General features: G+C 36.6%; 1 protein-coding gene across 2 annotated transcripts in view; it reads left to right on the forward strand.

Annotated features, from left to right (window-relative positions):
* SEMA3C (semaphorin 3C) overlaps positions 1-16,184 on the forward strand; it is a 121,996-nt gene that overhangs the window by 82,124 nt on the left and 23,688 nt on the right. For both annotated transcript variants that reach the window (XM_010728898.4, XM_085216446.1), the window contains exons 7-12: positions 2,762-2,881; positions 4,045-4,187; positions 6,228-6,342; positions 8,003-8,072; positions 10,793-10,937; positions 14,840-15,062. In XM_010728898.4, the coding sequence (XP_010727200.3) occupies positions 2,762-2,881; positions 4,045-4,187; positions 6,228-6,342; positions 8,003-8,072; positions 10,793-10,937; positions 14,840-15,062 (816 nt within the window). The remainder of the gene's footprint in view (positions 1-2,761; positions 2,882-4,044; positions 4,188-6,227; positions 6,343-8,002; positions 8,073-10,792; positions 10,938-14,839; positions 15,063-16,184) is intronic.

Genomic DNA, 16,184 nt, shown 5'->3' on the forward strand with positions numbered 1-16,184 from the left:
TGTTCATTTTAGTAGATTTTTACATTATCTTTCTTGATCTCTAAGTGATGTGCTAAAGAGACCTTCCCAGGGATTTGAAGTGTCTTTCATGACATAATTCATCTGTGAAGTTTAAATTATTCCACAAAGGTCACATTCTTTTTCAAAACAGTCCTACAGACTGAGATTTGTACTTTCTCTTGGAAGTACCTGTTACTGCAAAGATTACTTCTAAAACTTCAAGCTGGAATGAATTTTTTCTCTATGCCCATACTGGAAAAGGGAAGATTTTGGAAGTTGCATCTTGAATTAAAATACAGGACCAAGCCCATACATTGGACTCTGAACATTTTTCTGGACGAGGAATTCCTTCCTCTCGTTGAAGAACATACAAAATACTGCCAGACCGGATAAGTCTTCCACAACAAAAGAACCATTTTTAAATATAGTTGCAATTTCTTGACAATTTGAGGCATTGCCAGCCTTCTGCCTTAGCATAAAGTCTGACCCTAGATTAGGGCAGGAAAGCTGATTCACTCTTAGGAGGAAAGTGATACCATAACAACAAAATTTGAACTTCCTACAGTTTGCCATTGTACAAAGACACTTTTACATCAAAGCCACAAAAAATGTATTTTTAAGAAGCTTGGCAAAATTGATGTTCATGGTGCATGTCTCTGAGATATTTATAATAGCAGATGTACATCTCCAATTGAGTTATTCCCCCAGTAACAAAAAGAAGCAATGTGAACAAGTTGTTCTATGCAGTGCTGTGTGGAATTTAAGAGTTTAACCAAAAGGAAATGGAGCTGGCAGACATCTGATACGCAATTAACAAGCAGACATTAGGAATGCTTAAGACATAACTAATAGTGTAGATACGTAATAGGATTAACATTTCATAGTGTAGCACTATTATTAATGTGGATGTGAATGTGCATAGGACTGAACTTAATGATTCATGAATACAATAAGCTTAATCTCTTTTCAGCCAAATTATTTCATAGTGAAAATAAAGCCCCAATGGTTTGAGGCCATGAGGCATCAAATTCAAAATCAGCTATAAACTAGTATAGATCTAACATCATTCTGTTGATATATTTCAGGAGGTAAAGGCTGCACAAACATGTATTGTTTAAACATCCTATGCATAAATCTTGTCTTCACTGGGAAAGAAAATAACAGGAGATTGGGAGCAATATCTACTAGCTGCTCTACAGAGGTACAGTCTAGCCTCTAGACAGCAGTTGAAAAATGGAATCTCCAGAGTTTTAATTCTCTCATAACCCAGTAGTCCTTCATATTGATGCACACATGCACATACTCATACACATACACAACCATAAAAATAGCCTCAAGTGCTTCTGAACCTGTGACTCTTGCCAGTTTGACCACACTCTCTGGGTTGTCCAAGAATTCAGACAAAAACATCAATCAAATGACCCAGCTGTACTGGAATGTGTTCAGCCACCACTCCCACTCTGAGACTTAGAGTTTATTTTAGCTACTGTTTTGTATTCTGGGGTTTCACTGCCATTAGTCAGTGGAAATTGTTTGGTTATTCACGGAGTGGAAAATGATAGTATATGTAATTATAATTACAATTTTACATAGAATCATAGAATGGATTGGGTTGGAAGGGACCTTTAAGATCATCTAGTTCCAACCTCCTGCTATACACAGAGATACCTCCCACTAGGCCAGGATGTTCAAAGCTCCATCCAGCCTGGCCTTGAATGCTCCCAGGGAAGGGTCATCCATAACCTCTCTGGGCAACCTGTTCCAGCTTCACAATAAAGAACTTCTTCCTGATATTTAGTCTGAACCTACCCTCTTCCAGTTTAATAACATTTTCCCTCATCCTGTTGCCCTTATAAAAATTCCTTCCCCAGCTTTCTCGTAGGCCCCTTCAGGTACTGGAAGGCTGCTTTAAGGTCTCCTTGGAGCTTTCTCTTCTCCAGGCTGAAAAGCCCCAGCTCTTGCAGCCTGTCCTCATAGGGAAAGTGCTCCAGCCCTCTGATCATCTTTGTGGCCACATATGTATATTTATGCACACACACACAAACACATACATACAATCTGACTGATGGATAGTTTTCTGCCATTCACAGGGAGTGGACGTTCATATCTCTGTTAATGTAGGAATTTGCATGTCTAATTCTGTTCATGCATAATGACCATATACTCAGAATTGAGCACATCAAAGGAGACCATTGTTGCTCTACATCGTTCTGAATATAGTTCTATAATAAGATTGTCTAGGCTCTGAAGTCAGCTTAAAGCTGCCTGGGGCAACCTCAACAATACTGTTGGTGGATGCTGGCACCAGTCCATTAACTGAAATAGCTGTTGTGCCAGTTTACTCCAGCAGTGAATCCAGCCCAATAATTTTGTCTAGCAAAAAAGTTTGTTTAAGTACTTTAAAAAATTGAATGTGACACTTTTTTATAACACTAGCCTGATTTTCCAGTGATCCTTAGCTTTGAATGTTCCATAACTAAATTCATCTCAAAAAAGGGTTCTCCACCTATATAGTTCTGCTGTGACATTTAATTATGCAGTTCCCAAAAGTCTTTGATCAGACTTTGATGATTCTCTCTCATTTTAGTTCATGTCATTGTAAACTGAGGGAAACCCTATTCCCTCTACCTTGTATTTATTTGTATAGACTCCTGTAAAAATAGTTGACAAGTTTAAAAGTAAAAGTAGATTAGTCAATATATATTTCCCAAAAGCCATAACAGTATATTCACTTTTACTCCTCCATTTCAAATCTTTGCAGATGAAGAGCTTTTTTCAGGAATGTATATTGATTTCATGGGGACGGATGCAGCCATTTTTCGGAGCCTGACCAAGCGGAATGCCGTGCGAACTGACCAGCACAACTCCAAGTGGCTGAGTGGTAAGAGGTTTTTGTTTTACCAAGGCTTTTCATGTGTTTCATCAAGATTTTCCTTTGTTCCATCTGAAATAAAGAGCTTGTCTTTTAAAGAGCTTTTCTGAATTTAGTGTATGAAGCGTAACCGTGAAGAAATATATGGAAATACATTCTATAGACAATACAGAGCTTTAAAAGACTCAGTGCAGGAGCCAGCCACCTGATTCCTTGTTTTGCATCATGACTAAACTAAGCTGTTCAAGGGGAAATATATGAAAACCTTTTGAATAGCAAGTTGTCAGAAAATCTGACTTCTAAGGAAGTGCCTTCACCTCTAGTGCATAAAACATTGCCGTATATTAGAAGGTCTCCTGAGGTCTCCCTTCACTTTTCTTTATATTTTAGCACAGAAAATTGCCAAAAATAAGTGTTTTGCAGGTGCCAACACCAATAGAAGTGGTTACCTAATAAAGCATTGCAATAAACTAGTGCATAATCATTTGAATTTCACAATGTGCATGTAAGGGAGAATGCTGGTAATAGCATTAGTGTGTTTTGCCTCTTAAGTGTAGACATGTATTTCAGAGATCATATGCTCACAATTACAGAATTCTATTTTTCTCTCGCAGTAGAGCTCCTTTGCAGTGTTTTGCATGTACACTTGATTATATTTATCAACCTTTGATACAGATTCAAACGCTATTCAAGCTTTTGTATATCCTTCTCTCCTTCTCTGCACTCCAGGAGTTATGTTCCTATTACTTATGTATTTTTAAAGCACCTTATATGTTAATTTCCTAATGAGTTTTTTAAAAACTTAGTTTCACTTTTTGCCTCAATGAATCTTTGCTGTGAAGTGCCTGTAATAGTTTCTTCCTTCTTCATCCCCTAAGTCTTTGAATTGCTGTAGTAAACTAATACTCCTGCTCCTACATATGAATCACTTTTCTAGAAATCCATTGTGGGATAAAATATGAGGCAGCAGAGACATAATGCTGCCAGCTTTAAACTATTTGCCTACTGATATATGATATATACAGACAGGAGGCCAGAGTGTATAGCTTGACCTACCAGAGCAGTACCTCTATATATCGTGTTTCCTTGAAGCAGTCAGTATATGTCAAATCATTAATTGCTTATACCAATGCAGCTTTTGGTTTCATCTCTTTGGTACTCTTTCATTTCAGAGCCTATTTTTGTAGATGCTCATGTCATACCAGATGGCACTGATCCCAATGATGCCAAAATCTACTTCTTCTTCAAAGAGAGATTGACAGACAACAGTGGCAGCACCAAGCAAATTCACTCAATGATTGCAAGAATATGCCCAGTAAGAGCTACTTTATTTGCCAGGTTTTGGGGCAAGCTGCTTGTAAGACACGACATGCTAAATGATTCTAGTTCATTAAAATGATTTAAAGCCCTCTGGTTTATTTTCAAAACTAATTTCTGGTTTCTGCTTCCACATTCACAAAAGATGTTATTGAACACATAATAAGTTGTTATGTATATCTGGTTATATGTATAATGACATGGAAATTGAGAGATTCAAGAATATATTCAGTATATTTCTGACTGGCTCAGAAGGGTTACCGATGTTGAATTTCCAAACTTTCTATACTTGGTGAGAGTCAGATACATTTATTGCTTAGAAAAATTACAAATTTTTAAATTACAAATCATCAGTCTTTCATAAATGTACAATCAAGCTTATAAATATATTGATTAAACTTTCAAATATTGCTTCCCCTTTTTCAATGCCTTCCCTTTTCAAGTTCATGCATTGATATACAAGTGAGCCTAACTTTAAAAATGTGCATAGGAAAATGAAATTCAGGAATTACAGCCACTCCTGTGCAGTAATTAATTTTCAATCACACTGCTCTTCATTGTCTCTATTTCCTTTTTCATATCTGTAATCAACAGTGTATGAAAATTGATTGAAACAGCTGTAAGTATCTCTGGTGAACTGGAATTTCTTAATGAGAGCAAAATTACAAATGCCCAGTTACTACTAAACTTTTCATTCCTTCCTTAGGAATGGTTCAGGAAGAAAATTGTGACTGTTTGTTCATTCCCCATCTTTCATCTGGATCTTCTTTAGAACTACATTTTGATGTTGTGCTAGGGTGGGTGGATGTGTTTGGACTCTGCTAATATGGCTTTGGCAGTTTGATGACCCATGTGATCTGTTTTATAATCTTCATTTTCTATATTTTTGTGAAGGAGTCCAAAGGCCTTTTTGGGTATTTTGCAAGACATTTCACACTATTGCAGCTGTATTTGTTATTGTTACTTTTCTAATGAAGCCCAGATGATTTTTCAGAGGCCTCAGCCTGTTTAGACTTACACTGAAGTCAATGGCAGAATCCCAAAGACAATGAAAACAAGTCTAAGCCAGTTGTGCTTGCATATTTGTATACTTGTATACAATCATATTCATATATCAACACATTTGGGACAGGCCACATATGCTAGTAAAATGGTGCCAAAAGAAACTCAGTGAAAGACCTCATGGGTAGCCCCAAAAGTCTGATTACCATGTATACGAACACCATGGAACATGCACAGCATTTCAAAATCACATATGCCCAACTTCTACATTATCTTTTTTTCATTCTCTTTGGTAACATTGTGATATGCCGTTTGGAAGATTCTGCTGTTACCCAAAGTGTTCACCAGCAGAATGAGGCTGCACAATATATTTTAGCACCTCCCTACTCCACTGTGTGTTGTTGAGATCCCTGAACAAGCAGTGAACAGGTTAGCTCTGGACTAAGCTATCAGGGCTTGCAACAGTGCAAAGCCAGCTTGATCCATAATAGCCATCATTTCTGAATTTAGTTCAGAGCGCTCACCTCATGGGCCAGGATAGCTTAATAGATTATATGGAGCTATTCTGCTGTCAGGACTAGAAGAAACATCCCTATATACTGTACTGTTATGACACCAGCAATAATACGATGATCAAATATAATTCCAGACCTATGATTGCAGTTAGCATGTAGAGTACTGTGAATATTCAGTGAATAATCTATTGATAGCAAAGACTTCTCCACTCTAAGTATCGGTGAGTGATACAGACACTCAGAATCCCCTCCAACCATATACGCACACATCTTCAGCACAGCACCTACTGCCCAACCTTTCCAAGGCTTCAGTCCAGGAAGCCTGCTCAGAAAATTTGATCTTGCTTTTTGAGTATTTAGATGAAGGGATTTGGTTTAGTCCTAGCTATTTTTTATATTGGATGTAACTGTATAAATTTCTGTATTACAGGATGAAATTAATCTGAGGAAAATGTGGGAAAACCCAGTAAAATGTTGTCTCTGTTGTATTTTATTTTTCCTGAAACATTATTCCTTTTCAGAATGATACAGGTGGTCAGCGTAGTCTTGTGAACAAATGGACTACATTCTTGAAAGCAAGACTGGTGTGCTCAGTAATGGATGAAGATGGAACAGAAACATACTTTGATGAATTAGGTACGACAAGAACATTTCCAAAAGGTTTTATCTAAATCCTGTACCCTATATGTACTATTGTACACACTACTGCAACTCCTGCGGCTCCTTAGGTAAGAGAGAGCTGGAGTGTTCAGCCTGGAGAAGAGGAGACTTGGGGAGGATCTCATCAATTTTCCCACAGGGGTGGAAAAGAGAATGGAGCTAGACTCTTTCAGCAGTGCCAAGTGCCAGAACAAGAAGCATTGGGCACAGACTAAGACACAGGAGGTTCCATGTGAATACCAGAAGCATTTCTTCACTGTGCACGTGACAAAGTCCTGGCACAGGTTGTCCAAAGGCTGCAGAGGTCTTCCACAGAGATCTTCAAAAGCTGTTTGGATGTGGTCCTGGGCACCGTGCTCTGGGTGTTCCTGGTGGACCCAGGGGGTCCTGCCCACCTCAACCATGCTGGAATTCTGTGAAAATGTTGACATTGAAATGTTGGCCTTGTAGAAATCCATGGCAAAAAGCCCCTTACCTGAAAAAGAAAATTTACCTTTTTGTCAATCTCTCTGGGTAATTATCAGCTTTCAGAACTTCTCAGTGCTTAGCATCTAATCACTGTTTTTTAAGAGCTGTGATTTGCAAACCTATTCCTCTTCAACAAGGCAGCAGGAAAATTACTTTCAGTTTTTTGCATGACAAAATCCAGGAGCATACAGAGTATGAGACAATGTACTCAGTGTGAGCTCCCAGCAGAATCCTGTGGCAGTAAGAATACAGCTGCAGCTGGAAACAGAAAAATCTGAGAGAGATTTCACATATAAGAATGTAACACTGGCAGTCCTGCATAGTGAAGTCTTTTGCTTTTGACATATTGGAAAGAATGTTTAAAAATTTCAAATTTCTAATGAAGGAGCCACATAAATTAATGGAAAGCTGAAGAATGTATTCTCTTATAAATAGCTGAAGCAGTTCAGTTGTTTTTTTGTTTTTTTTTTTTTCAGTAAAATAAGCCTAAGAGCTGACTTGATTATAGTTATTAACAACACTTGTAAGGAGAAACTCTTAAAGACTAAATTATTTCTAATTTAAATGTAAAAAAAAAATTATCAAAAGATCAGAGGTGGAAGTGAGCAAGTTCAGATCAGAGAGTAGGCACAATTTTGCACAGCAGAATTAATAAATCCCTACACAACAGGCTGGCAGGTTTACACCTCTCATTGTCTTTACTGCAAAACCACATGCTATTCCTATCATGTTGAAAATGAACTAAGGGTAGGGCATCTAGGTTGTGTACAGGATGATAAAACACCTAATTATCCTGCTTTGGATTATATCCTTCTAAGGGAGCTCTTTGTCTTTGACCTGCTGCCACTAAATATTTGACTACTGCTAAACAACCTGCTGAAATGAGGTCCAGCTGAGTGAAATGTGAGACATGGATGCTGTGCATATTTGAAAATCTTTGCCTTCTTTCTTCATAATGCTAGACGGTGTGGAGTTAATTTCTAACTCTGCCTCTGCAAAGTTTATGCGTACGGTCTATTTATATGGTAAATACACTTTTTTCCATTCAAGTCTGAAGCAAAACTACAACTGACCTCAGCAGGAATAAAGTCTTAATTTAAATTGGAAAATGAAGTTTTTAGTAGTGTTCAAAAAACATGTTTTTTCTGTTTGTTTTGTTTTTTTTCAGAGGATGTGTTTCTTTTGGAGACAGATAACCCCAGAACAACGCTTGTGTATGGAATTTTTACAACATCAAGGTAAGTGGTTCTGAACTGACCGACTTTCTGCATGAAAACTGAAGAAGATGGTTTGTGGTCAAGGCTGTCCTGTACAACACTGTGTGTCTCCTATGACCCATATTTGCAAACAGGAGTAACAGTCTTGGTTAGCAGCATTACCATTACTACAGTATATATCCTGTGCTGCATGGCCTAAGCTGCTCCCTAACAGTGACAGCTGGCACTGGGAAGGCATTTTTGTGCAGGGCCATTTGCTACTGAGCAGCAGCAGAAGGCTGAAGGACTTCAAAGCAGTGAACTTGTGTAGCATCTGAAAGTGCTTAACACCTCCTGAAGAACAGGCAGCACCCTGAAGGATCAAACCTGGAATTCTTGCAGGAATTCATACAAATCATTTCCAGTCTCTCAGCTGGCAGACGATCGTACAGATGGCAAATAATCCGTGTTGGCTTCAATGAGCTGTAAAAAGACAAACTTATATGGTGTTTGGTGACATCCTTGCTGCTTTAAGCTACCCATTTATCAGTAGCGTTCACTTATTTGTCAAGTTTAGAAAGTAGTCAGTGAACTTCCAAGGGCAGTGGAAGCATTAGATATGGCTCACTCTGCTCCACAAAGACAGATCTAGCAAATCTACCATTTCTACATTATTTTATTTTTTTTGCTTTTTTCTCGCCCTCACCACCTACCAGTAAAATAGAGTAGAAATAGTGATTTCTCATTAATTTCTAATATGCTATCCTGTAATTTTTAGCTGTTATTGCTTATATTCGGGGGGAGGGAGAGGGGAGGTAAGTAGGAAAATTGCGTTCTTAATTTAATTTCATTTATTTGATCAAATCAGCAGAGTTTTTAACTTACTCCTAACGATTCCTTTAAAATCAATTTCCAATTAAATAGCCCTTGCATGAGAAAAATATTTGATCTTGATAAACTTCTTTGCCTTTTTCATATGAATCCAGAGATCTGCATTCTCAATTGCGTGAACCAGCCAGGAAAATGTGACTTTCTAATACTGACTGGGGAATAAAAAAAATCCATAACTTGTAAACATCTGGTGCTGTCTATATTTTATCATTCCTTCTACACAAAAAGAAAAAATGCTGAGGTTATGTTTAGCAGTAAAACCACACTTATGATTAGGTGGGGATGTAACGTGCCTGAATTGGAAACTCTTATACCTAATTCTCCTGGAATTCTTGCAGTGGAAGTGAGGTTTGGTGTTGCAGGACCATATAAGGTGACAACAAAGAAATCTTCACTTATTCCTGGCTCTCAAGCTGTTTTTGCGTTCTGCTTAAGTTTTTACACTCACATGCATTTCTGTAGTCATGAACCACGGAGTTTATGGTTTCTTTTTGTTTGGCTGGAGATTTTATCTATTTCACAGTCAAACACAATCTTCGTAATGACTTTGACTCCTTGTTTTTCCTTTTTCTTCACCTCTGTAGACCTCCAACTCCTAACAGTAGCAAGAGAGATACGTCCCACCAAATAATAACTATTAGTACCATAAACCATATAAAACCATACTAAAGGAAAAAAGTAATACAAATTATCTTGTTGACATAATCTGCTGTAAATCTAATGTAAAACATCTGAAATTATTAAAAGCATTTTTTTTTAAACCCATTAGTGCCTACAGAAATTTCCACAAACATTATAATTCATCAAGAAGGTTCTTCCTGCTAATACATATATAGCAATGTGGTTTGATGGGTAATCTGTAGCACTTAGTTTGCTTAGACACTATGTAAATGCAGATTTGAAAATTTCATGTTTCCAGTTTTCTTCTGGAGTGATTTTTTTCCTTCATTGACTGAAAATAGTTACTTAGATTATCATAGAATCACAGAATCACAGAATCTTTGTCCATCAGTTGACATCAGGCATATTTTAGACTGTCTACCCTTTACTGGGATAAATACCCCAAGTCTTACATGCAGTGAAATTAAAAAAAAAGACAATTAATTCACAGCAGTCAGTCTTAGCATTACTCTAGGAGTTACTTAGCCTTGCATAGTCACTGTGTGATGGAGGCCGTTCAGAGCTGGTGCTGTTTGAGGAGATATCAGAGCATTGCTGGACCCATAGCAATGGAAAAAAAGCATGCTCTCCTCTTACAGGATCCCTCCTTTCTCTTCAGAAAGCTTATATTTCAACTCCCTTTGAGGACTGCATAGGAGTATAATTCTCTTACAGCCACAACCTGTCCCCATTTTGCTTATAACAGCTGGCAACTGATTGTAGTGATTTAACAATTTTTAATTGTACTGGATGTTTTGATTAATATTTTAGCCATGGATTGTGGGAGGCTTACGGTGATATTGTGGTCAATATATTGATAGAGTTCTGGAAATCTCTGCTGAGCTTAGCAGCACAAAGTTTATAAAACTCTTGTCTCACTTAAGTCAACAATATTTTTGCCTCTGATTTAACTGGGGTAATGTTATATTTTTTTACATTCAACATTTGAAAAATTTCTTACTCCTACCACAGAGGTAGTTCAGTCCTTCCTTCTCTTTTCAGTTCATGGTTCAAAAAAGTCAGTCCTAAAGGTTAATGTTGTATATTGGGAACCTAGATTGGTTAATTTATAGTAAACCCATGCTATAGTAGTATTAAATTGTATTACGTTATTTTAGAAGTACCTTTCAGCACTGGAACATACAAAATGATAGAAAATCTACTGAAATGTTGGTAGGCTAAAATGCTAATCTTTTCCTATTGTTTTACAGCTCCATTTTTAAAGGCTCAGCTGTGTGTGTGTATCATTTATCTGACATCCAGACTGTGTTCAATGGGCCATTTGCACACAAGGAGGGCCCAAACCATCAGCTGATTCCATATCAGGGCAGAATTCCATACCCACGACCTGGCACTGTAAGTACATAATATGTTTATAGAGGCTTGCCAATTACTTCTCTTTGTTTAATACATGAATAGATATTATTTATTCCAGGAGAACAGTCTGTATGTGACTACGGCATTTAGTTATAGTTCAGAACAATTTTATTTGCTTCTCACCTTACCGTTCATCGTGAAGTATCTGGAAATCTTCCATTAAAAAAAAACCTGTCATTGTCACGTAAGATATTAATCTCTCTTCTTCTTTCTGCTCAAAGATGGCAAGAGTTATTTCACTAAATAACAGTCAGATGTTGTACATTTAAATTTTGTGTTTAGGATTTAGCAAAAGATAATTACATAAATAAGCGTATAAAGACATTGCAAGTGTGTTCAATGTCTGGATCCAAACTTCTGTCTGTGGACACCATTTTTAATATTTTAGTGCAGTTCTTAGTGGTTGTAAGATTTAGAACTTTGTGTCCCCAGATCTCTAAAATTAGCTAATCAATACATGATATTCCACTATGTTCAAATGCTAGCATTGTTCCTTCTTTGCCATTAATTCATACAGCTCTAATCTGATGAGTTCACTGAGGCTTTAAGTTTAAACTTAACATAAATAAAAAATAAATGGCCCATTTAAATAGAAAGTGCCGTGCTCCTGTGATTTCAAAATTTCCTACTGCTTCAAAATATTGTATTTGTATATATTTCCTCAACCACTGCCATGTTATTCTTGGTTCGCCAAGAAGGAGGTTCGTCTCATGGAGGCTTACGTGGTATTCCAGATGAGCCTGAAGGAATCCAGCAGCACAATGGAAAGGGAAAAAGAAAATTCAGATTTTGATTTGACATAGTAACAAAAAATATCTATCCTTTTTTAGTCATGCTGGTGAACTTTTAATGTGAAGATAAATTCTGAATAAACTGAAGCAGGGTCTTTTAAGATGGTCATTAGTGTTTTTCTGATCACTGAATTTTTTCTGCTTCCTCACAATTCAACTATAGCATAATATCTCAAAGGTGTGTTTTCTACAATGGGACTTCTCTGCTTTTGTTTTCTACACTGTCAAAATATTCTTCTTTTTTACATGCATACTGCAACCTCTGTTTCTCAGATATGTCAAAACCTGTAAAAATCAGGTCATCAACAGAGAAATTGTATTCTTAGGGTTAGCTGTGAATTTCCAAGCATGCATACTAAAATACATGAACCTTTTCCTCTGGAACAAATGTTACTGCTACATCTAGGATGCTGAACTAGACTAGGATGATTTTTTTTATAACATGGAAAATCCTACTTTATAGCTGCCTAGAGAGATATTCATACTAAAACTTTGGACAGAAACGAACGTTTATTACGTTTCAGTACATTGGATAAACAATGAAAGGGGTTCAGTGAAGTTTCTGTAGAATTAAATAAAGCAATACATACATTTGGCCATAATCAATTCTGCAGAATTTGGCTGCTGTTTGCTAAATACCAGTGGTTTCTTATTTCTCCAAAAGCAAAACTTACTTATGGAAAAAAGAAACTATGTAATTGGCAGCTTCCTACTAAGTTCAGTCATATTTGAAGATAGTTTCCATTTTTCAGTTTATAGAAATAGTTTTTCTACCTACAGCACACTGAAGAATATACTGTAAATGAAATAATTCTGTTTCTGACTGTAATCTTACTACACAGTGATCAACTGTGAACATAATTACTGTGTAACTGAGCCTTTGAATGAGGTGTGGAGGATATAGATTCAATCCCTTCAGGAAAGGGAAAATTTATAGTGTTCTTCAGTAGCATCTTTCATTTGGTATTGGTTTATATGGGGAATAGCAATAGAAGGAATTGATTAAAGATGTTTTTTTGAGGACTTGCACAAAAAAATGTTTTAGTGTAAGTTTTTAGAGTCATACTCGAGTGAAAAAATAGCACAACCATTTTGCAGGAAGTCCAAGACATGAGTCTTTATGATCTGCAAGTCAAGAATAGAAGGAGAAAAGAAAGCATCAGAGAAAATCTTTCAGCTGAACTGCATGAGACAAGAAAGTTTAATTTGAACTTCAGGTGAAACAGAGTTCAACTAGAGAGGAAACATTAGCTGGAAGGTTACTACCAAGAAGAATCTTGCTATTAATCCCCAGATTTATGAAGACAGTTATTTTATCATCACTTCTTACTAATCATAGCAGATAGCTCCATCCATTTCCTGCAAGACTGGATGGAAGTTCCATGGAAGGAAAAAGTGCAAACAAGATAATACAAATTAGATTTTGTCAGCAGTCTTAAGAAGCCAGCATGTAGTATCATCTGTGATGAGCACCTAACCAAAACTGTCAGGATAACTAACTAAGTTCAGAAGAATCAATTGTCAAGCACTTCAGATGGGAAAAGAGACCCATATTTGAGCTGACTTCAAGTTCTTTCTGCTGAAGGTAACTAATTGGTGGAGCAGTTTCTTTAAACTATTCCTACCAGAGCCAGAAGCTGATTTCAAAACTTGGTACTAGGCTACAGTCCACTTTGTAATTGATTCCTGGCATTGCTTAATGAATAGTTAATAAGGTGAACAAAAACAGCTTTTAGTGGCAGGAGCAGAACTGACACTCCTGCCTGGTGTTTAGAGGGATCCCCTAACATGCAAAGACCCAGATTTTAATGTTTGCTTGCATCAGGTATGCTGGACATATGAGTCATATACCCATGGTGAATTTCCTAGTCTCTCAAAGTATGATTCATTTTACGTAATCTTAACCATATAAAAGCAGGGTGTCTAGTCTGAATTACTGACTGTAGAGGAAAGCTAGATAGCTAAGAATAAGTGTCTAACTTTGAGACAGCAGAAGTCAGGTGAGGTGACACTACCCCTAAGCTACTAGCTATTTTTGTGTCTGTGGTTCTGACTACAAATTCCATCCTAGACCTAAGAATTGTCCTCATCAAAAGGAAGACGTTTTCATGAAATGTTTTGTACTGACCAAATAAAGATTTTCCAACTGGAAAATAATCTGTTGAAATGTTTCTGAATAGCTCCAGTATTCCTAGGAGAGGTCCATATCCCAGCAATCTGACAAGGAGGGTATCTCAGGAGCAGCAGTGAAAACTGAGATATCAGTGGCTGAAGTAGTTGTATAAATGAGTGTGAGTACTTCCAGCACAGTGCACCAGACACTGACATAGCTCCTGATGTCTTAGAATCATAGAATCATAGGATCTTCTTTTAGGATCATTCTCAGCAGGCACTTGAACTTTTTAAAACTGCTTTTACTTTCATCTTGAAGTCCAGAATGCCTCAGGGCTGATTATTTTAGTGGTTATTCACTGCATTTAAAGAAGCATCTGGAGTACCAATGGATTTCTATGTTTTCTTGTAAAAGATGGGGTAGGTAAGATCCTGTGAATGATCAACTGTCTCAACATATCAGATACCCTATTTCAAACCTATACTACTACTTTTTCAAATGAAGATAAATCACAGACATTTTCACTGTCTTAAAATCAAAATAATGACTAGAGGGATATTAACCAAATTACATTTGGGTATCAGACTTTACCTTTTATCTTTGTACTAGTTCTATAACAAAACAGATGTATCTTCCCTGTCAATTATTCAGATTTGTTTTTTTCAAAAGCATGTCTGGAAATATAATGAATGTGGAAATAGGTCCAGAACTATGGAACTCAGCCATCATCCTTGGATTTTAATATTGCAAAATTATGTTTATGTTTGCTTTATCTGAATTGATGGGAGATAAAAGCATAACTATTCAAGTATTTCATGCCAGTTACTGGAATACAATTACTTGCAGTCAGTGTCTGAAGTGTCCTTTTGGGAACTTATTTTGTCAGCTCTCAGTCAATATTTGTAAATGAATTAGAGAGGAAATCTCTCTGAACGATGGTAAGCATTGCTAAGGATTACTGTGCATATTTTGTGCAGTGTCCAGGAGGAGCCTTCACACCGAATATGCGGACAACCAAAGAGTTTCCAGATGATGTTGTGACCTTCATTAGAAATCATCCTTTGATGTATAATCCCATTTACCCAATACATAAGAGGCCATTAATCATCCGGATAGGAACGGACTACAAGTATACAAAGATTGCTGTGGACCGAGTGAATGCTGCTGATGGAAGATACCATGTCTTGTTTCTTGGAACAGGTAAGGCAAAATTAGCAGTAAGTATTTTCATCCATTGCTTTATAATTTGCATTTATAATATGTGCTTACTTAAACATATTTAGTATTTACAGAAGTGTTTACAGAAATACATAAATTATGTTTTTTTGTTTGTTCTTCTGTTTATTTTTGTTTCCTTTGAATCCTAACTATGTGCAAGAGATATAATGTATCAATATGAATTTTATCTGAGACATAAATAAACAGTAGGGTATTTTCCATTTGATCTAAATTAGAATTCTTGCCTTGAATACGTTTATCATCAATGTGGTTCCATATTAGAATTTGATTCTCTCTAATGTGCAGAAATTCCAAAAACTGACTATTAATTGTTTTGTGCACTCCCATCACCTTTCTTTAATATATAGAGAAACTACATCTGAAGAAAAAGACAATCTGATGTTAGAGGACATTAAATGCAGAAATCACATAAAAAAGTGAAAATATATAAATATTTAGCAAAGAAAGATAAATGGTTGGATTCTTACTAGCAGTGGATACAGAGAATTTTATCCAATATTCTAAAATAATTTCTCATATGACCTACATTTTGGTTTTAGCTACATCAAATTTGAGTCCGAGGTTATGCTTCTGAAGTTTGCTGGGAACACATGAGTGATTCTAGTACTGATCAAATTTGATTTTTCAAAAATACTCAGATATGAATCTCACTCTCTTGATTAAAGCAGACAAGCAGAGTGGAGCTCTGGCTAGACTATAGGATTCATTCATATGTGAAACTCCCACTGGCTTAACAGGGCATTATGTGCTGATATACGCAAAGGCTAATCTTTTTTACTACAGATGTTTTCAAGTAGAACAAAGGGAAAGAACTCGAGGAGAACAAATATATCTCTAAACATCAGAAAATGATTACAGAGATGGCTTGTATTGCTTTTATGGTTCACCTACTATTGGGGTTCTGGTTATTTTCTACTTGTAAAAAAAAAAAATGTCTGCCAGCAAACTCACATGGGACTGGAAATAACCAGCCTGATATAATAGATTTAGGAAGTTGGTGGTAAAAGCATTTTCAAGAATGTCAAGCTTCTATAGGGATGGAATTATAAGGAAGTCTCTTCAGTCTTCTTGGGAAAACCTCCC

The sequence above is a fragment of the Meleagris gallopavo genome, chromosome 1, assembly GCF_905368555.1.
Source record: "Meleagris gallopavo chromosome 1, MGAL_WU_HG_1.1, whole genome shotgun sequence".
Taxonomy (NCBI): domain Eukaryota; kingdom Metazoa; phylum Chordata; class Aves; order Galliformes; family Phasianidae; genus Meleagris; species Meleagris gallopavo.